This window comes from Pyricularia oryzae, chromosome 7, assembly GCF_000002495.2.
Source record: "Pyricularia oryzae 70-15 chromosome 7, whole genome shotgun sequence".
Taxonomy (NCBI): domain Eukaryota; kingdom Fungi; phylum Ascomycota; class Sordariomycetes; order Magnaporthales; family Pyriculariaceae; genus Pyricularia; species Pyricularia oryzae.
In genome coordinates, this window is record NC_017854.1 from 1,619,001 (window position 1) to 1,638,567 (window position 19,567).

Genomic DNA, 19,567 nt, shown 5'->3' on the forward strand with positions numbered 1-19,567 from the left:
AACGTACCTAAGTGCGGTTGGTCAAGTGGTTGCTTCAAGGAAAGCAGAACTTCTCGCCTATTACGAGAATGAAGTCTACCGTGATGTTGGGAAATAGTAGAAGAAAATATGAGAAGGAGAGAACAGTCCGTTTGACCCAGGCCGGGTAGGTAGGGAACGGAAGAAGACCACGAACAGCTTGAACTGGGTGTCAACCCAAAGCTGCTCGAAAATTAAAAGCCTGAAAACGTGGAGAACTTGATGAATAAGTGAAGGAAGGGGGGAGAACAGGTTGGAAGAAAAGGAATGGAGGTCAATAAAAGCACAAAGTGTTGGACGCAAACCAGTCGGGTGCCCACAGGAGAACTGCTCAGGAACCAATCAGTGAGTGCAGACAGGGCGAAGCGAAAAGGTTGTCCTTGACCTAATCACTTCAGAAAAGGAAGGAACGATAGGGGCTAGCTAGACGGTAGCGGGCTTGGAACTGGCAGTCAATGCTGGCAGGGTGAGGTGGTTACAAACAACTAGACTAGAGGGAGAGAGAGACCTGGATCCAAGGCCAACCAACTGCCACAGCTTTGCCTCTCCCAGGCAGGACTAGCAACATCTAACTGGCAAAACTCGAGCCTTGGGAACGTTCAGTTCGATCTAGAAACTACCTACTCTATCTACAGGTAGGTAAGGTAGGTACTAATGGAACGTATCTGGGTACTTTTTGGGAACAAGCATGCGGAAAGTAAATACCGATATAGTAGCAGACACAATGTCCACGTTTTCCATTATTGGTCATGTGTTTCCATTTTTTTCTTTTCTTTTGTTTCCCAACCACCAGTAAGGTAGCCTGCCTGAAAATACAAGTCTACAAGCCATTGTCATCTGAGGCAAACGCGGTAGGCCAAAAAGACGGTAGAAAGATATGTAGACCAGTCAGCGTTCTTTAGAGCCATAAACTGAAAACGCAATAGCAGTAACTCGTAAATGAAAAGGCACACCTACATGTTGCCTCTGGGATGTATGTCGATCACGTTCCCATCAATGCGCAAGGTTTCGTAAAGAGTGATGTCTTCAACAGTCCGTTGTTCATAATACATGGTCATCGTAATCTGCTAGTCCATCTTTTAGTGTCTGATTTAACACAGCGCCCGCACGACCAACCGCACCCCCTTCCTTCTTGGCCTCTTCCAGGCCCTTGGTAATGACCGCGTGCCATTTCCTCGAAAAGACCCGTTGCCGGTCCTCACGATCAGCATATATCTCACTGTCTTCGTCCCTTGGTGCCCCAAAGAGGTTGAGATACCCAAAAGGATTCGAGGTCCGCGGAAGACGATAGAGGCTGTTCCAGAGGGTTCTTTGTCCACCCGACCCTGTAGCCTCTGGCCGGAATCCTATCTCAAGAAACTTTGCGAGAGCAAGAAGCTGTCTTGCGTATGAAGCGCCTCCCTTGGCTGCACCGAACGTGCTCTTGGGCGCAGATGTCCAACCCTTGTTGCGGGGTGCGGATCCAGCAGCAGCAGCAGCATTTGCGGCCACGATGCTGCTCCAGCCGAGCATAGCGGCAAAGACGTTCAGCGTCTTCATCCATCCACCGGCGCAGGAGACAACCTCACTGCCAGCAACCTCGAGCAGCCACTCCATTATACTCAACGTATCATCTCTGATATCGGCCGACAGGTGTGTCATGCCGGCCCGAACATACATTGAGATCCTTTCCACCTGAGGCTGTATATCTGCAGATGGGAAAGCCTGCAGCAGCTTGTACAATTGGGTGCGGACTCCTGAGTTGGAGTCTGATATCAGGGGAAGCAGCTTGGCCAGTATTGCTGGCGTACCAACTGGATTGTTGGGTGGTTGGTGAGACAATTGGGTGGTTAGAAAAGCTAGGGCATCTCTGCGTTGATTCTCTGAGCGAGAAGTAGATGCAAGTGACAAGTAGTGTTTGAACTGCTCGACTGGATTTGGTCCCTCAACCGTCAAAGATGATTGAGCAACAACGATGGCTGCAGCAAGTTAGCGCAAGATCGACAGAAAAAGCGACAGAGTATGACGCCCAAGGTAGACGAGCAGCTATAGGAATTCTCATACCTCTTGACTTGAAGCTTGTGTCTGTGAAGCTGGCGGGTTTCTCCTTTGCCTTGCCGACTTTCAGTTTGGTTTTCTATAAGATAAACCATTATATCGTAATTAGTCAGGAGTTGTTTCCCTTTTTAAGGGGCGATAAGATTCAACAAAGTGCACTCAGTCGGTACCTGAAAGTCCTTCTTTTTCTCCTTCTTTTTCCGAACACTCGACCCCATTATATCGTCATTAACAGAAAACTGCCTATGATTTTATCCTAGTGCAAGGGCTGAAGGATCCAGATAAACCGGCCGTATGGAGGACAAGTGAGTGAGCATTACAATCAAAGAAATTTTGGTGGTGTACAGTGGCAGAAACTGGGATTTGGCGAGTGGGGTAGTCCCATGCAGGTGCCGCGATCTTCTTCTGACAAGGGTCGGGCTAGTTGCTTGGTGCTAGGTGCGCGTGGGGCGAGCTATGTGTCAAGCATGCGCGAATTGAACCTCCAACAGGGCCCAGCCAGCCCATACGCAACGGTTGCATTTCCGCGACCAATGCTCAAGAAAACGCCTCTACTATTGCTTTGCTATAGAAAGCCAACGCGCTTGTAAACCCGGCAAAGGCATAGGATCGATCAGCGCGCTTGTACACACATATATCCTACGCAGCCATGGCAGAGATGGAATTTCGAAGCCCAACGAACCAGATCCCGCCACCGGGGAGCGCGGGGGACACACCCATCACTGACGCTTTAGAGGAAACGCTCGGCCGGTTGAGCAAGAAGGCCGGCGTCAAAGCTACAATCGTGCTCGATCGTTCGACAGGAGCCATACTCAAAATCAGCGGCGACTTTACACAGATACGGCCTTCCAAAGCAGCGGGCGAAAACGTGGGGACGTCGCAAACCGACTCTTTCCCAAAGGAAGTCACATCAGCTACAGCAAACAGCGAAGCGAGTGATGGTGCGGAGCAGCTTGCGGCCATGGTATGGGCGTTCATCGGCGCGGCAGGCACTTTGGTAGAAGATCTTGATACTGAGGTGCGTTGCTAGGCAACTTTTGCTTCCTTCTGTTGCGGCTGCGCTGTCGACCGAGTCATGAAATCAAAAGGATATACGCTGATTGTTTCGGAAACACAGGATGAGCTTAGGCTTTTACGGCTACGGACGAAGAAACAAGAGCTAGTCATCGTTCCCGACCCGAAATACCTCTTGATCGTGATCCACGAGACACTCACGCCTGCGTCATGAAATGAACCCCTCTCGGACGTTTTATAGGAGATGAAAAAAAAAAAACTTATTATTAGCAGGGGAAAACTCCGTTCCTGGTTAACAGGGAATGGGAGGATGAACGCTCGGGTGACCAAGACGCGTGCATGGATGAGTGCAATCAAGCGCGTACGTTTCCCGAATTTAAACAAAAGGTGTAACCTGTCCCTGCAATATAAAGTATTGCACTTAATTGGGATCTTATTTGCAGCTGCTTGTTGGCGGCGTAGGCCAACAAGTGAAAGCCCCAAAGAGATACCGCAAGATAAAAGGCTCGATAGCCTGCCCACAGCTTCAAGCCTGGGGCTGATGAACATGGTGTCTGGAGACCTAAGTCTACTTTAATAACCGACATTTAATTCACCATACTTATTTATGACTTTTGCGTAATGAGTATGTGCATTGACTCTTTTCTTTATTGCTCCGATGCATGTTGCCGTCCTCACCGTCGCATTCTGGATTCGGTCAAGGCCCAAGATATGAGTGACGGTGGGCAGTAATCTACCTGGGGTGGTTGCATTCAATTTTTAAAGGACATTTCGCAGTCCGACAGACAGGTACAGCTTGCATTTCCGTCCTGCACGATGCAGATTCAGCCGACATTAAAAAGGAAATGAAATACCAACAACAACCACAACGGTGTGACAAATCATCATGACGACATGTAGCGGTTGAGACACGGGTACATGAAAAACAAATTTGCAGGTAAGGGCAACATGTATGATCTCACCATATCGCTGAATGAAAATTAGGACTTTCCAAGTATCATCTACCTGTAGTTACCCTACCTACATATCATTTCCCATTGTTCCGCATTTTGAGTCTAGGTTTTCCCGCGAGCCGTGATGCCGAAAGTACCAAGGTAGTCAAGCTCCACTACGACCTGTCAAAAATCCATTGTGGAATCTGCTGAGTTGGAAAGATTCCGGTCGATGTTTGCCAAGACAATACGGAATGACCAAGGGGCTGGTTTTAGCTCCAAACTCAAGTAGAGGGTTTCTCTGACTATCAACAGCATTCGATTAGCATTTGAAATATGTGCCAGTTTTTGACTCTCACAATCTCGTGTTTGTGTGTGTGTCACGAATCTGGTCCTTGAGTCTATCGCCTTGCGCCTTTTAGCCATTGTTCCGTTTCAAGTCATCGACCCAACCTCTCGTGTACGTGCAGTAAGAGGTAGCTAATTCGTAGGTCTTCGACCAACACCTGGTTTTGTTATCTTTAGATGTCTCGTATTACGCTACTGCAATACGTAGAATGAGGTAGTATTCTGTGCAACCAACCCTGGCATTGCCAAGCATTCAAGATCTAAAACCGGTAATCGTGGGCTTTTTGGCCCCAAGGCCCACCCGAACAGGCCTTGCAGGCTCAGCTTGCATCAAGAAAGAAACATGAGATCAAATCTCAACTTCAGTCCCCCACTGGGTAGCTCGTCCACTCGCGTCAGATCCAGAACAAAAACCCCTTGCTCCAAAGACGATCAATCTAGCAAGCATAACGACGCCAGCCCTACTCGGGTCGAAACATTAGGCAGACTTTGCAATGCTCACTTATCGGTCCCTGCATTTGTTAGGCAGCAAGAGAGTCAGGATTGGAAGGATGACCAGGAGGACGGGTCATCAAAGTAGCCTAGCTGCTATGACGTGATCACCATAAAGCCCCAAGGAAGGCAGGTTGTCAGGCTCTGGGCTGAAGTTGTTTACTGTAGAAAACCAAGGTGCCTGTTATGTAAGAAGACAAGCCACCCAAGTAAGCTCGATTTGCGACTAGACTAGGTCTAGAAGCAAGAGTTTAATTATCTATCGTCCTGCGATGTTGCCGACTTGCCCCGTTATGTGCCAAGGTAAAGTACCTACCTTGCCTACCTGGTAATGAACCTATCTTGAGGTAGGTAGGTAGGGTACACCTGCATAAGGTGCCAGATACACCCTACCCGTTGATGAGATTGGCTTGAATTTTAGCTGCAGCTGTGGTCGGGTCCTGTTCGTTGGAAAGGAGGGTGGGTATCAGGAATTCGGGTCCATAATCAATGCCAGACTTCCTGGGCAAACCAGCTGCCGCAATATCCCGAAGGAACCTTCATCTCTTGGTTTGGATAATTATTTTAACGTTTTGTCATATATTTATTTTCCCTGGACACCCTCCACAACGCTTTCCACCCCTCGAGCCTTTGCTTGCTATAACCCATTGATAATAAGAGTTATTACATTACACCTGAGACAGATAGTGATTTATCGAGTGGTGTCGGCTTTCTGGGACCGCCCCTTCTTCACTCTCACGGCTGCCCTCCCGGATGCTAACACGACGTCTTTTTACTTTTTCGTAACCCCATCCGATTTCCCAAGGTGCACCTCTTCAACTCACCCACTGCAAAATGGAGTGCGCACACTTGTACAGAAGCTGACTGACTGACTGACTGACTGACTGACTGACTGACGCATAGCTTTTTGAGGGCTTATCCTTATTCTTTTCTTTTCATCCAAATATCTTCTTTTGCGCGGAGACAAACCACATGGAACATACCTGTTTTCTTTTTTGAGTTTGCGTCCCGTCGGCCCTGGGCTCTCCAGCCAATATCAAGCAATTTCCAAAACAAGCACATCGCAGTATCAAGCAATTCTTCATAACCCCATCTACTTCCTGTCGCAAATCCATCATTTGCCAAGGTCTCCCTCTATCCGCGAAAGCCGCTCCGGGATGCTCAGACAAAGCGCCTGCTCTGATCTCCAGCAGGTTGCATTGCCTGTCAGATAATGCAACTTCAGTCTATGCACAACAGGAAACCTTGACAGCTTGTGGCTTAGATCTAGGGTCTTTGACTGCTGTCAAAAGGTGCCCGGCCCTGTTTTATGCTGGGTTGTGGGGATTGGTCTGTTTGTTTATGAATGAGCGATTGCTTTTTCCTGGATTCGTCCCTTGAGTCGGAAAAACAAGAAGCAGAAGCAATAGAAGCGACCCAAAAAAAGAACAAAGCAACAGTACTACTGGGTGTACGGAGTAGGAGGTGGCAAAGGGCAGCAACTGGGCGGGATGCCGTCATTTTCTATCCTCCGACGGTCGGCAAAAGACCGAAAGCAGTCGGTCCCTGGGAGCGATTCAACAACCCACAGCGACGGATCTACAAGCCCAGATTTCAACCAAGAGACCGGCGCCGGCAGTGAAAGAGAAAGGCGAGGGTCAGCGCGGGAACTAATTCAGGACCTCATCAACCGGTCCATTCGAGGGGCCAGTAGGTCAGGGTCGGTTTCTGCAGCTTCTTCGAGTGGCAATTCGAATTCAACACCGTCCGTGGGTTTTGCTGCAGCGCTAGGGGCAGCTGGTACCCCTCGGCGAGGGCGGGGGAAGCCCTGCGATGTTGAACCAGCAAAGACGGGTCTAGCGGTAAGTCAACCCCAAGTCATGCTATGCTCCAAGGCTCCTCTTCCCCACACTTTGATCCCCTCTCCAAGTCAGACCACTGCATGTCTACAGTAGTAGCACAGCACGCATCCAACCACCCCGTCAAATCCCATACTGCTATGACACACGTCAATTCCATGGCCTGGTTCAGTTCGGGAAACCCCATCCATCCCAAGCCCATCGAGCAATACTTGGGTGGGCGCGTGATCAATATACACTCTAGGTGGTTCCTGCATCAATCGTATGACGAGGAAGCCTCCGAAACCGAATCAATTGCTGGCTCGAAACACTTCAATGCCAATCGATTCTTTCACCACCTCAGTCTAGCATTCCCGCCTTGTGTCAATGACATGAGCATTGTTAGAATCGAGGGTCCCCTATACTACCCAGCTCCCTATCTTTTACATACTGCCCACAAATCTAGAGAAGCAAAATCATATACTCAGCCCAATCTTCATCCCGCCTTAGACAGACCCTTGATCTATTCTAGTCCCGGTCTGAAGGGAGGTCAGCACCTGGTCAATCATCAAAGCACGACGGGGCCCGCAAAGCTGCAGCGCCCTGTCCCTCAGTACTGCACCCAAGTGTTGCAGTCCTCGCATGTGGCCAATTCTTTTTGACCTCTCCGCTGGTCACAACCAGCTCCATTCATCTTTGACAGACAAACACCTCCTCGCGGAATTGTGCACCGCACATGGTTGATCTATGCGTGCCAGGCCAGCACAGATAAAATAGTCGTTGAATGGAAGAACTACAAGCTGACATACGCACCTCACCCCGACCATCTGTCGGGTTTGTGTTGCACGTTATAAAAGTCACCACCTCTTAGTCCACGGTCTCCCATCAACGCAAACAAGCCACTGCCATCTCCCCCTCCAGCGGGAAGTGAAGAGCCAGTAAAACCCAAGCCGGTACTGAAGCTCGCGCGCATCATGTCCACTCTTAGCGATTCGGAGCTCGAGAAGCTCTTCTCCGGTGCCCCGCAGTTCTTTGCCCGCTCAGAGGGCGTAAATACCGGCGCCCCCAACCCGAGCGTCGCCTTTCCGTGGGATGAGACACTCGAAATTCGCGACCTGACAGATCATACCCAGATTGAGGACGAGGCATGGGGATGTGTGACGGCATTGCCGCACCTCGTGCGGAGCCCTCGGCGGCGCAGCAGCGTTTCGAGCATTGGCAAGATAAAGCGAGCACATTTCTATCCAAAGTGCCGAGAACGGCCGAACATGCTGAGCATGCAAGGTCTCGAGAAGGGTACGGTTGGCTTTTCGGCGGCGCTGGAGCTCTCGGCTGCCGACGCTCTGCAGGAAGAGCAGTATGGATTTGAAAGCGCAGGAGGTCGCAGACCTGATCCCATCATTGAGGCACGGCAGAAGATGCTAACCTCCAAAGATGGATTGCGATATCTCGAAGAACCGGCAATAATGGAGCAACTGATCAAAAACGGGCGGCGGTATGTCACCAATGATTTAAGAGACAACATGCTCTCGACCGACTTGTATAATGAACTTTTCCTGCACATCCTTCACCCGCCAACTCGAGTCCTCGATCACCAAGACCCTTATAGCCTCTCCGTCCAGATTCAAGCCTTACTAAAGGTGCTCAACACGCCCAATGTATGGGTTGACTTTTCTCACGTCGAATGGCGCATCCGCTTGGGGCAGGTCCTCTGGGGCAGTCCTAGTATGGCAGACGTCGAGGACGTCCTCGATGGTGAAGAACTTGATGCGGGCGATAGCATCGAGGCAAGGTCTGAGGAACGCTACTGGTTGTTATTGCAAATTCTGTTGGCATGCGAGCTTTGGATCAGGTTGGACGCTATAGTCGAAGCTGATGATGCGGGGACAGAACATATCAAGCCCCGTGAGATTTATCGGTTTCAACAGGAAGCCAAGACCGCAGTTAAATGGTCGATGCTGCTGGCCAAGTCATGGCTTGAAAACATAGAGGTAACGAAAGTCGAAGGTCTTAAACCGGACGAAGCAGCCACACGGCATTCTAGTGCGGGATGGCTTGCGACTTTCACGAAGCGGCTGTCTCTAGCCAGTGATAACGGCGATAAAAGCCTCGCATCCCTCGCACCAGGATCGCGACCATCAAGCCGCGCAACAGCTGACCATCCGGCGTACGATATGAGAGGGAAACACGGCCAACGGCAGGTGGATGGACTGACACATTTTGCACGCCGGCTTAAGTGGCCAGGAATCGATGCGTACGAAGCCCGGATTTCTAACAACGTCCGAGCAGTTTCGGAGAAAACACCTCTGAACACCCCCCTTGCGAGTCCCGCATCCGACATGCCCTCATACTTTGGATCAGCCGCCGTTGTGGGGAGCGGCAATAGTGCAAAGACCTCAATGCACATAGCTGACCAGGTTCGTCGTCAGCCATCCAAGCGTCGGAAAATTGCCGCAGCACTGCACCCCGCGGGCTGGCTTTCTAAAAGCTACGTTTCGGGACTTATGCTGCCAGGGGAGGGCCTCAGCCACTTTTTAATGTCGACGCTCTTGGAGAACGACACAGAGGCCATGGATAAACTGGGCCCAATGGCAAATCTTTGTGGTGGATTCGTGTATAGCGGAAAGAGTTTCTGGAGCACCTCGTGTATTGTTGGCCGTGTTATTGCCGCTGGGAAGGGCTCTGTCGAATGTATGGGATGGATCTCGAGCGATATCACCCCATATGGCTTGTCGGATGGATGGGTGAATGTAGAGGTGGCGGATATTCCTGGTAAGTGAGCCAATCTGAATAAACCTTTTCATCGGCGCGGGGCTTTTTACTGACTAAATACCCTCGGATCACAGGGGAGTCATCTCGTCTTGGAAGACAGGCCCGAATCTGGGGTAAGGCAGCAATTGAACGACAATCTTCCGTCCTAGGTGACGGTGACCTAGGCTCAGTTCTTCCCGCCGACTTCATTATCCCCTTCGAGAACCTTTATAAAGGGCTACCCCCACCGGCTCTATGGATTGAGCTCAAGGCTCTGAATCTGTTTGCCCGGCCTGATTCTGAGAGCACCACCCCAGCAGCGGAGTTGAGTACTCCCCTGACGCAGTTGACCGAGACCACGGCTAGTAGCAGTAAGACGTCGCCAGACATCCAAACATACCCAGCAGCTGTCAAATTCACAGTAGGGAGGATCGACGACTACAACGACTACGGAGATGGACTAGGAGACGATGGGGTCGAAAAAGAGTATACATTCAACCTCACCCATGATGTCTACTTTGCCACAGCCCATCCCTGTGTCCCATCTCAGCACGTCAAGGTCTTGAAATCACCTTCGAGTCCCACGATTCAACAAATCGATTTAGAGTCCAGCACTGACAGCATCAACAACGAAAACTTTTCCAACAAGCGCTCAAGCCCGGTCAACATAACCGGTCACCCTCTCCATAAATACTATACTTACACCGCAATCCACCTCTCCGAGCTTCTCGACCGCCGCGATTCGACCCTAGATGATCTACTCAACAACCCTGGTCCAAATGAGGCATATCGTCGTCCGTCAATAGCGCCTGGGCCGCATGGAAATAAGACCGCTCGGGTTCTAGTAGTGGACTGCATCACAGGCTTCCAACCTCTGCCTCAGGCACACGAAATCCCGCTATCACCCGTCGTGAGCCGATCTAGCTCGCTGAACATGGCAACTTGGGAAGCCTCGCCACCCAGGACGCAAGTACCAGTCTTGCAAGAGCCGTCCCCGCCGCGCTCGGCATTTGCGGCTGCTTTTGCTGCAGCTTCTTCTACTAGTAGCAATGACACTATGAGGTTGAAAACAACACCACCAATTAACACTAACAACACTGATGTAGATGTCAATGGCGTCGCTGTTGGTGGAGCCGTACCCGAATCGCCGGGACACAAGATGCACTCAGAGACACGAAGGCGCCAATTCGGCTCCGACATGGAAATTCTTATTCGAGCGCTCTGTGCTGAGAAGGGCTGGAATGCTCTTGTCAGTCGGAGGCGCAGAGGATGCCTGGCTTGCGCGATCCGTGAGGCAGGGGCGCTCGGGTGGAAAGTCATCATCAGGGTCGATTAGGAGTAGACCTTGGCGGGCTACAGTTGTTGCATCATCTGCGTTGAGTTTTATTGTTTGAGTCTTTGTGTTTGATTGTCTTTCTATACACTTCTCCCCTTTTCCCAAGCAGCAACGCTGGTAATGAATGATGAAAGCAACTTATGATGTTTTTTTATTTGTAAATACGGCAGGCATACATGTTTAAAGATTGGAGATGTACGACACATGTTTGTAAGCAAAAGCCATACTGTGGTTGGGGCGCTTTTTTGTCGTCCGAGATACCATCTTACTTTCTATCTCAACTCTTGAATATAGCTCTCGCCACTCTAGGCATAAGCGTCAGTGTACCAATTCTGGATTGGTGATGACAGTATTGTAGTTAAACAAGTCAAATAAGTACTTGAGTGATGAAGGTTAACTCTGTCAGTTAGGCCATGAATGAAATATATCCTAGTCTAGCAAAAAAATCGTGGCAACTCGTGGTCACAAACTAATCAATAGGAGTATGACTTTTCTCCTTCTTTTCTTGGGTAGTGTCCAGGCCGTAATACTGACGTTACAACTCTGGTACTATAGGCGAGGTTGTGGCAAGTCAGTGCTGTTGTGTTGTAGGGGGCGTTATCCCGACTGACCCGGTGTTCAAGAGTAAAGATAACAAGGGAAGGGTTATTTGGGTCAAATATGAATGCTCCTCGCCAACAGGAAGCCGTCTTCGTTATATTCGGCGAAGAAGTCAGCGAGCCCCCTTTCGCATATGTACATAGTAGATCATAGACGCATATTGCCACTTAACTGAGCTAAATGGCGAGACAGAAAGCCGCAAAAAAAAAAAAAAAAAAAAAAAAAAAAAACCAAGGAAAAAAAGAAGAAGAAAAAACGACGAACGTAAACCGCGACACTATTCATAATCTCTTCACAAATCTGCAAGCTCTCTAGTGCTCCACTCCTTCCATCCAGGCTTCTCGCCTGGAAGGCGCAGAGATTCCCATTCTTCCCTCGTAACGTCCTTCCACTCCTCAACTGGAATCCAGCCAATGTAAGCGCGGTCACCGAAGCCACCGACCCAGTATACCTTGGTCACCACAAGGCGCACCCACTCGGCCTCGTGGATCGGGTTCCCGGGGAGCCAGTACTTGGCGTCCGGGTGGGTATTGACGTAGCATGCCGCCACGCTCAAGTGCTTTGCCGGCTCAATCCTCTCGAGGTAGCCCATGAGCGAGAACCGCGGGAGGTTGGCGGCAGAGTACGGCACGGTGTCGGGACGCTCCTCCTCGGCGCTGCCGCCAACACCAAAAAAGCTCAAGAGGCTAGACGCCCACGACATTGACTTGATGCGCCGGCTGGGCGGGTAGGGCGGAACCCAGGCCAGAGCCAGGCTGATGTTGCTGCCGTGCGCGACATTGCGGAACGACGTTCCGATCTTGAGGGAAAGTATGGTCGGGTCTCCGCCCTCCTCGCAGTCGGCGACATAATCGTTCATGCCGATCGGGATGCCGGCGACTTCCGGGTGGCTCTGAGACGCGGGGAATACGGTGGAGAAGGTCGCCAGCGGGGTAAGGGCGAGAATGCGCCGCGCCATGGCGGCCGATTCGCGCGACGTCGGGATTCTGGTCGACGAGTCGGAGGCAGGTGGGTTCGAGAAGAGGTATGCGGGATTCGGAGGCGGCGGCGGTCCCCCGGAGCCTGGGGTGGCTGCCGCGTTTGCCGCGGACGACGCGAGGAGGAGCAGGATGCCGGAGAGTTTCATTCTAGCGACAGTCCTCTTGAATTGTCGGAGGAGGTCGAAGTCTGGAGAAAAATGAGAAACAGGAGAGGTCGGAGGAGGTCAAGGGAGAAATGATACTTTGCGGGCGGAGATAGGCTTGGTATTTCAACTCGAGAGGAAGTGTAACTGAGTTCCTTACTACGTAAGTGTGGGAAAAGATCGGAAGGTTTCTGTAGTGGCAATGCCGGGCTGCCAACCGAAGATGGTCTCATGAGGGGAAAGGATCAAGGCATGACCCCTGGGCCGGGTCCGACAAGGGACAAGTGATAAACGATTCAACGGTGGGGCGGCGTCGGAGTTTAGCGCTCTTGGCTGGACTGGCAGTGTGACTTGTTGACTTGGCGGGGAAATAAATGTGCTAGTGAAGATGAAAGGGATAGAGCGCACATAAAAATAAAACAATACTCAGGCCGAGGCTATCTAAGAAGCCGCACTGCTAGAAAACCCGTTTCCTTTCAATTGAAGCGCTTGGAATTGCATTTGCTATGCATCCTGTCAGTCAACGCACTTCAAATAAAACCCCACAAGTGACAACAGTATGAGATGAGTGGAGCAATCCACAAATGCCAAGACATCTAATCAATCAGATCAGTTGGTGCCTGAGGCGTTCATGAATAAAGTGGTCTGCCCGTCGGTGTGGCTTGCAATCCACTCGTTGCTGAGCCAACGTCCTCGTCCCACCTGCCCAGTCCGATCTACCTTAGATAACCTACCTTGCCTTGTGTGGTGGGATGCAAGCCAGCGTGTGGGCGCCCCTCATTTTAACGCCCAAGTTGTTGCTAAGGTACACAGGCGGTCTGTTCGTTCATGTCATCCCGCCCTTGTCCAAACAACCAAGCATTTGTTTTGCTGCCTTATTCCCTGTTTGGGATATCTGAGCATCAATTCATAATCCATAAAATTCTCAATTGATTAAATCAAGCATCATTTGGATGATTCTGCAGATCTGTCCTGCTTGTTGTGTCTGCATTTTAACAATCACAGAAACACCCCACGAAGGCCGATCCTTGGATTTTCCCGACTTGAGTGTTTTCGTCATTTCGCGTTCAGACTTTTTGGTTCGCTGAGCATCTTTCGACGACAGTGCCTTTTTTTTCACCAACCGACAGCATATACTATTCAGCACAGTGAAATCTTCGCGTCAGCCTCGCGACCCTTCTCGCCATGGCGAGCTTCATTGGCACCCTCTTCCCCACCGGGAAGCAGGAACGCACTGAGCGCCCGGGAACGCCCAATCGCAACAGCTTCATCAATCCAGCCAGCACTCCCCAAGGAAGTCCCAGCAAAAAAACTGTCCCTCCTGGTGCCAATGAACTACCAAACGCTCTGGAGGGCATGAAGCTCGTCCCACCAGTCCTCGATCCCTCCATCAAGCTCGGTCGGCCACAGAGCGTCGTGACCCCTCTATCACCCGGCCGAAACAATGTGCAAGCCACGGACGAGTCCGTCTTCGTCGACGACAGCGTACTGCACAAATCTACAGCCGCACCGGGAGCGCACATGATGAAGCAGGGCCAAGAGAATACACCTCCACCATTGAGCTCTGCACGAGCTGGCGGCGGCCTCAATATAGCTCATGCTCACACAGACCAGCAGGCCGCTCCTAGCCACAATCATGCTGCAGTATCCCGTCATGAGCACTATCTCAGGGATAGACCGACGACGCCTGCCACGAGACGATTTAACACGAACCGTGGGTTGACGCCGGAGGAGCTGGAGATCTTGAAGAAGCCAAGCATTAAGAGGCTTGTCAATGTCACACAGCTTTGTGAGTGGCCATTATATTTTAAAATTGTGAAAAGTTATGGAATATGCCCACTGACCTCTTTGTATTTTGATGTGCTGCATAGATTTCCTGGACTACTATTTCGATCTTCTCACCTATACCGGCGCTCGCCAGAACAGACTGGCCGCTTTCAAATCGGAGTACCCGCCGCCGCCAGAGACAGATGAGGAGACATACGCAGCAATGTGGCACAAGTATACGGGTCGTGAGCGCGCAAACTTGCGGAAGAGGCGTGTCAGACTTCGACAGGGTGACTTCCAGATCCTCACCCAGGTAGGCCAGGGTGGCTACGGCCAAGTATTCTTGGCACAGAAGAAAGACACGCGTGAGGTTTGCGCACTCAAGGTCATGAGCAAGAAACTGCTATTCAAGCTCGACGAGGTTCGCCATGTCTTGACTGAGCGTGACATCCTGACTACTGCCAAGAGTGAATGGCTGGTTAGGCTTCTCTACTCTTTCCAGGACGATAAGAGTATCTATTTGGCGATGGTGCGCACTTCTGCTACCCCTTGGTTTCACACGACTCTGGACCGTATGTACTGATACATAAGTGACAGGAATATGTGCCCGGTGGAGACTTCCGCACACTCCTTAACAACACGGGCGTTCTCTCAAATCGGCATGCTCGCTTCTACATTGCCGAGATGTTCTGCTCTGTGGATGCTCTCCATCAGCTAGGATACATTCATAGAGATCTCAAGCCCGAGAACTTCCTCGTTGATTCGACGGGACACGTCAAACTCACAGATTTCGGACTGGCTGCTGGAGTCTTGGCGCCTGGAAAGATCGAGTCGATGAGGTTACGACTTGAGAAGGCCTCAGAGACCTCTGTTCCATTTGGAAAGCCGATGGATCAGCGTACTATAGCCGAGCGGCGAGAAGGCTACCGGTCTATGAGGGATAAGGACGTCAACTATGCCAAATCGATTGTCGGCTCACCGGACTACATGGCACCCGAGGTACTACGCGGTGAGGAATATGACTTTACAGTGGACTATTGGAGTTTGGGATGCATGCTTTTCGAGGCACTCACCGGCTTCCCACCATTCGCGGGTGCGACGGCCGAGGAGACTTGGCGCAACCTGAAGCACTGGAAAGAGGTTCTCAAGCGCCCCGTATGGGAAGACCCCAACTACTTTCTCAGCAACCGGACCTGGGGCTTCATCACGACGTGTATCAACTCGCGCTCGAGGCGCTTTGCCAACATCCGGGACATTTATGCCCACCAGTACTTTGCCGAGGTCGACTGGGAAACTCTGCGGGAAACCAAGGCGCCTTTCGTACCGGAGCTCGACTCTGAAACCGATGCCGGCTACTTTGATGACTTCAGCAATGAGGCAGACATGGCCAAGTATAAGGAGGTGCACGAGAAGCAGCAGGCACTCGAGACTATGGCAGAGCGTGACGACGAAATGGGCAAATCACTGTTTGTCGGCTTCACATTCCGCCACCGCAAGCCTCAGGGAGAAGACAGTAGCAGCCCACGAAAGCCTTTGACAGCAGACACTTTCCAGGCAGAGACGTTCGGCACCATGCTGTAGGGACAGCAAAAGAGCCCAAAAACTATACAGCAGCACTGGCCATATGGCCAGGATCAAGATCGACACTCTCAGCCACCACATTACCATGGTGACTTAGATAACAGTCATTGCAGCGGGTTGGTGGAAGATTACTACCCCGACCACATGGATGTGAGCTATTATGGAGACTGCGGCAGTATCAATAGCCGAATGACAGACACGTCCCTCTTTGGACGCGTCTGCGATAAGGTCACTGAGCGCCGGGCATATGGGCACCGCGTATATCGTGATCAGCACAAGGCAGAACAGACGGCTTTCCGTCTGACGAAGCGATGAGCATTGATGAGGACGTCATCGGGTATGGAGCGTTCACAGGCGTTACTGGCCTTCCAAGTCAGAAGTGAGTGAGTTTGGCTCGCCTTTTAACTTTTGCAGGAATTTGGTTGCCCTGCCCACATGAGCCCTTTATGAGTCTAGGTTGTTTTCTTTTCTATACCAATTAGCCCGCCCAACACATTGGTTCCTACCCAATCATGCAGCTTCTCTCTCTTTTTTTTTGTCTCGAGTTTACCACTACCAACCATCAATTGCATGTTTGGATTACGGGTTTTTCTTTAATGTTTTTGTCGGGATGAGTTTATGTAAACATGGCGAAGTGGTCTTCGTCCTTCGGTTGCTTCAATGGGATATGAGGGGCATAGGGTAATGCGGCAATAATACCGTCTGAATTGTCTTGTGTATTGCAAGCCTTGGCTTATTTCTTTTACTGCGTCGTTTGGCATTCGGTTGAGTCCCTGGCTTTTTAATCAGTGATGGCAGGTGGGAACGCCGGGAGTACACATCGTGTTAGACCAAGCAAGGGTCATTTGATAACATGCTATTCGGACTGAATCCATCAGACAGAAAGAAGAAGAAGATACCTCCACGGAATTTGCAGTCGTCGCAAGCCGGTGCCACTTCATTGGGGGCGCAGGCCTCATAAACTTCAACTTTTTGCCACGAAGGGGTTGCCATTCATGACGACGACAGGACCAAACCGTATTGTCTTGAGCATTGTCGGAGAATCGGTGTGGGAGCCTCCGATAGTCCCATTCATGTCATGTTGGTACTGTACGGCCAAAGAGAGATATTAAAGTGGCAGAGCTTGGCAACAACAGGTGCACCGCCTCAATTCCTGAAGTATGCTAAATATAACAAACAGTACGCTTTTCTTATGAAGGCGGGCCGAACATGGGCATCTGGGCATCAAGGAATGAATGAACCTGCTGAACGGCGAAAGCACAGGCGGCTCGGCGTTTCCCCAAGCACGGTCGTTGCTTTTGTGCTAGGAACGGGTTGCTAACTTGTACAAGCACACGCCACGTTGGGTATCAAGAAATATCTGATTCTAGAAAACAAAGCTAGCCTTACTCACCGAGGACAAGCTCTGTAGCATGCCAAGGCCAAGTCTTCTGTACCAACCAACAGCCTGCTTATTGTCGTATCAGCGTATTGCACTTTGTCAAAACGGCGCTACACCTTGACAACTCCGATAGTGACAATATCCGTAGACAAAGCCAAGAAATTGGGAGAGACCATTTAGGTCAAACTCTTGAAAGAGCACACACTAAACCTAACACTTTATTGTTAACTTTGGCAGTCTTTGTGGCGCCGATCGACATAAAAGTTGGTTGTCTGTGGCATCCGGTGCCCGGACATACCCCAGGACGATGCCCGAAATCCGGTACACAACAGATTGCTCATGCCTTGCCTTGGCTTACAAAGGACTCCCTCGCATTGGACAATTGCTCAGCGACCTCTCCTAGCTCTGGGTCCCCGCCCCGCAGATCTGTAGTGCGCCTTCAGGTCTTGCAATACCGGTGGTGCAAAATAGACTAGGGGGAGCATTTCTTTGGTCAACAGAACTTTTTGAACAGCAACGTGAAGGTTTGTACGCGCGGCTACCCCAACGGGTGGCTTCGAGGCTATGGACGCTTTCCTGTCAGCCTTCAGATTTTGCTTATCATTGGGGCTTTTTTGTACAACGAAAGAGGCACACATTATGGGTGAATCAAGGGTTCTCGTGATCATCATGGTGCTGGGCCTCGTTTCTTTTCCCTCCGCTTCTTGCTTGTTCGTCCGAGCATTACCCGCTGCCTTGCCGTATGCACCCTCAAGCCCTACCTCACCGATCCAGTATACCTCGGGTCCCCTGATCCCATCAGTAACCCTTTTTTTTCCTTTACTGACCGCTTGCTGCACGACCCTTCACCTTTTTCCCCCCATATTCATCTGCAAGTCCATCTGAAACATGGGTTATAAGCCTCACTAGCATGGAAAACAGAGAAGGCGCATGCATTGCATGCTGCAGCTGCACGGCACACGGCTATACGTAGTAGCCCTTGTAATCCCTGACCCAGACACAATGATCATGATGTAACCCAACTCGAGCCTATGCTTCTGTTCTCGTCTGTGCCAGAGGATCTGTGAATCACTTTTGCAAATGTCTTGGGTCTGAGTATAGGACGGAAAAAAAAGGTATATATATACGAAGAACGATACCCCTAAACAACTAACCGGATCTCTGGTTCGGCATCAGACTCGCATCTCATCGACTGCAGCCTGATACAACAACGAAAACATCAGTTCAAACACTCTCATCCTTTGCATCATCATCTCTGCCATCTGAGCAGGATCAGACGAACACACTCTTCAACAAACTTCTCATCCCAACTAAACAACAGACAAGATGAAGGTCGCAGCCATCACTGCCATCCTGGCCCCTGCACTGGCCAACGCCGAGTGGTGGGGAGGAGCCCCTGGCTGTGCTGTAAGTTTTGATTTCCCTACTTTTCACATCATCACCATCATGATCGTCCAACCATTGAACCGACTCAAAAAAGCTGACCATGACCCTCCCCCGCATATAGGCTACTTGCATGTCCCTGGCCTGGAACGACGCCAACTCGTGGCCCTCGGCGACCTCATTCTGCGCCACCCCTGCCCCGACAGTCGCCGCGTGCGTCGAGAACGCCTGCGCCGCCACGCCGACCGCCTGGTCCAGCTTCTCGGCCATGTCCTCCAACGTCTGCAGCCAGTGGTCGTCGTGCACCAACGCCGGGCCCAACAACGTGCGCACCATCACCGCGACCGGCGGCACCTGGGGCGGCGGCTGGTTCAACGACGCCGCGCGCGGATGGGACGACGCCAGCCGCAAGGAGTGGGAGGACAAGTGGAGGAGCCGCGGCGGCCACGGCGGCCCCTTCCCCTGGAAGCGTGATGGTCCCGGCCACTTTGGTCCCGGCGGCCCCAAGGCCCTGACCTCGGGACAGGTCTACACCGTCACCGGCTGCGACTGGAACGACGGCTACTGGGGCGGCTTCGGCTGGGGTGCTGGCTTCGGCGGACCCTGGGGTTGGGGCACCGGCTGGACCGCGCTGGCCACCTCGACCGGCATGGTCACCCGCACCCTCACCACCAACGGCGCCGTCATCACGACCACCGAGGCCGCCACCGTCGGCGTTGCCGTCAGCAACGGTGTCACCATGACCTCGACCTTTGGCTTTGCCCAGGCCCAGGCCACGGGCACCAGTGACGCCGGCCGCGTCTCTGCCAACGGCGTCAAGGTCGTCGGTGCCGTGCTCGGAGGTTTCGTTGCTGTTGCTGCCCTTCTGTAAAAAAAAACCCAGAAGTCGCAAGACAAAGAATGACATGCGATACGTCGCTAACTAGAGATGATGGATGATACAACGCACGCTTCTAATGCCCCCCCTTTCCCGGCCTTTTCACTTCG

The 19,567-nt window shown here is 51.4% G+C and overlaps 7 protein-coding genes across 7 annotated transcripts; 5 read left to right on the forward strand and 2 right to left on the reverse strand.

Moving 5' to 3' along the window:
* Positions 1-606: 606 nt before the first annotated feature.
* Positions 607-2,382, reverse strand: MGG_02761 (pre-rRNA-processing protein IPI1). Its single transcript, XM_003720943.1, has 3 exons — positions 2,226-2,382; positions 2,062-2,134; positions 607-1,976 (listed from the first exon to the last, which is right to left on the reverse strand). The coding sequence occupies exons 1-3, from the start codon at positions 2,271-2,273 to the stop codon at positions 1,060-1,062; spliced, it is 1,038 nt and encodes a 345-aa protein (XP_003720991.1). The 5' UTR covers positions 2,274-2,382; the 3' UTR covers positions 607-1,059.
* A 121-nt stretch (positions 2,383-2,503) lies between these two features.
* On the forward strand, positions 2,504-3,711 carry MGG_02760 (uncharacterized protein). Its single transcript, XM_003720944.1, has 2 exons — positions 2,504-3,073; positions 3,173-3,711. The coding sequence occupies exons 1-2, from the start codon at positions 2,705-2,707 to the stop codon at positions 3,281-3,283; spliced, it is 480 nt and encodes a 159-aa protein (XP_003720992.1). The 5' UTR covers positions 2,504-2,704; the 3' UTR covers positions 3,284-3,711.
* A 1,964-nt stretch (positions 3,712-5,675) lies between these two features.
* On the forward strand, positions 5,676-6,055 carry MGG_17973 (uncharacterized protein; the record flags this gene model as incomplete). The annotated part of the gene is made up of 2 exons (XM_003720945.1): positions 5,676-5,680; positions 5,899-6,055. The coding sequence occupies 2 exons, from the start codon at positions 5,676-5,678 to the stop codon at positions 6,053-6,055; spliced, it is 162 nt and encodes a 53-aa protein (XP_003720993.1).
* Positions 6,056-6,780: 725 nt separating this feature from the next.
* MGG_02759 (uncharacterized protein) lies at positions 6,781-11,122 on the forward strand. The gene is made up of 2 exons (XM_003720946.1): positions 6,781-9,430; positions 9,505-11,122. The coding sequence occupies exons 1-2, from the start codon at positions 7,633-7,635 to the stop codon at positions 10,743-10,745; spliced, it is 3,039 nt and encodes a 1,012-aa protein (XP_003720994.1). The 5' UTR covers positions 6,781-7,632; the 3' UTR covers positions 10,746-11,122.
* Positions 11,123-11,294: 172 nt separating this feature from the next.
* On the reverse strand, positions 11,295-12,471 carry MGG_02758 (uncharacterized protein; the record flags this gene model as incomplete). The annotated part of the gene is made up of 2 exons (XM_003720947.1): positions 11,295-11,322; positions 11,642-12,471. The coding sequence occupies 2 exons, from the start codon at positions 12,469-12,471 to the stop codon at positions 11,295-11,297; spliced, it is 858 nt and encodes a 285-aa protein (XP_003720995.1).
* A 756-nt stretch (positions 12,472-13,227) lies between these two features.
* MGG_02757 (AGC/NDR protein kinase) lies at positions 13,228-17,081 on the forward strand. Its single transcript, XM_003720948.1, has 3 exons — positions 13,228-14,257; positions 14,340-14,764; positions 14,833-17,081. Exons 1-3 carry the CDS (start codon positions 13,654-13,656, stop codon positions 15,814-15,816), a joined length of 2,013 nt encoding a protein of 670 aa, XP_003720996.1. The 5' UTR covers positions 13,228-13,653; the 3' UTR covers positions 15,817-17,081.
* Positions 17,082-18,523: 1,442 nt separating this feature from the next.
* Positions 18,524-19,451, forward strand: MGG_02756 (uncharacterized protein; the record flags this gene model as incomplete). Its single annotated transcript, XM_003720949.1, has 2 exons — positions 18,524-18,604; positions 18,705-19,451. The coding sequence occupies 2 exons, from the start codon at positions 18,524-18,526 to the stop codon at positions 19,449-19,451; spliced, it is 828 nt and encodes a 275-aa protein (XP_003720997.1).
* Positions 19,452-19,567: the final 116 nt, after the last annotated feature.

Coding starts and splice junctions, on each gene's coding strand:
- MGG_02759 (XM_003720946.1), top strand. CDS start 7,633: ATGTCCACTCTTAGCGATTCGGAGCTCGAGAAGCTCTTCTCCGGTGCC. Junction 9,431..9,504: donor AGAGGTGGCGGATATTCCTG/GTAAGTGAGCCA, acceptor CTCGGATCACAG/GGGAGTCATCTCGTCTTGGA.
- MGG_02761 (XM_003720943.1), bottom strand. CDS start 2,273: ATGGGGTCGAGTGTTCGGAAAAAGAAGGAGAAAAAGAAGGACTTTCAG. Junction 2,135..2,225: donor AGAAAAAGAAGGACTTTCAG/GTACCGACTGAG, acceptor TTTATCTTATAG/AAAACCAAACTGAAAGTCGG. Junction 1,977..2,061: donor CACAAGCTTCAAGTCAAGAG/GTATGAGAATTC, acceptor AACTTGCTGCAG/CCATCGTTGTTGCTCAATCA.
- MGG_02757 (XM_003720948.1), top strand. CDS start 13,654: ATGGCGAGCTTCATTGGCACCCTCTTCCCCACCGGGAAGCAGGAACGC. Junction 14,258..14,339: donor TGTCAATGTCACACAGCTTT/GTGAGTGGCCAT, acceptor TGTGCTGCATAG/ATTTCCTGGACTACTATTTC. Junction 14,765..14,832: donor AGAGTATCTATTTGGCGATG/GTGCGCACTTCT, acceptor CATAAGTGACAG/GAATATGTGCCCGGTGGAGA.
- MGG_02760 (XM_003720944.1), top strand. CDS start 2,705: ATGGCAGAGATGGAATTTCGAAGCCCAACGAACCAGATCCCGCCACCG. Junction 3,074..3,172: donor TAGAAGATCTTGATACTGAG/GTGCGTTGCTAG, acceptor TCGGAAACACAG/GATGAGCTTAGGCTTTTACG.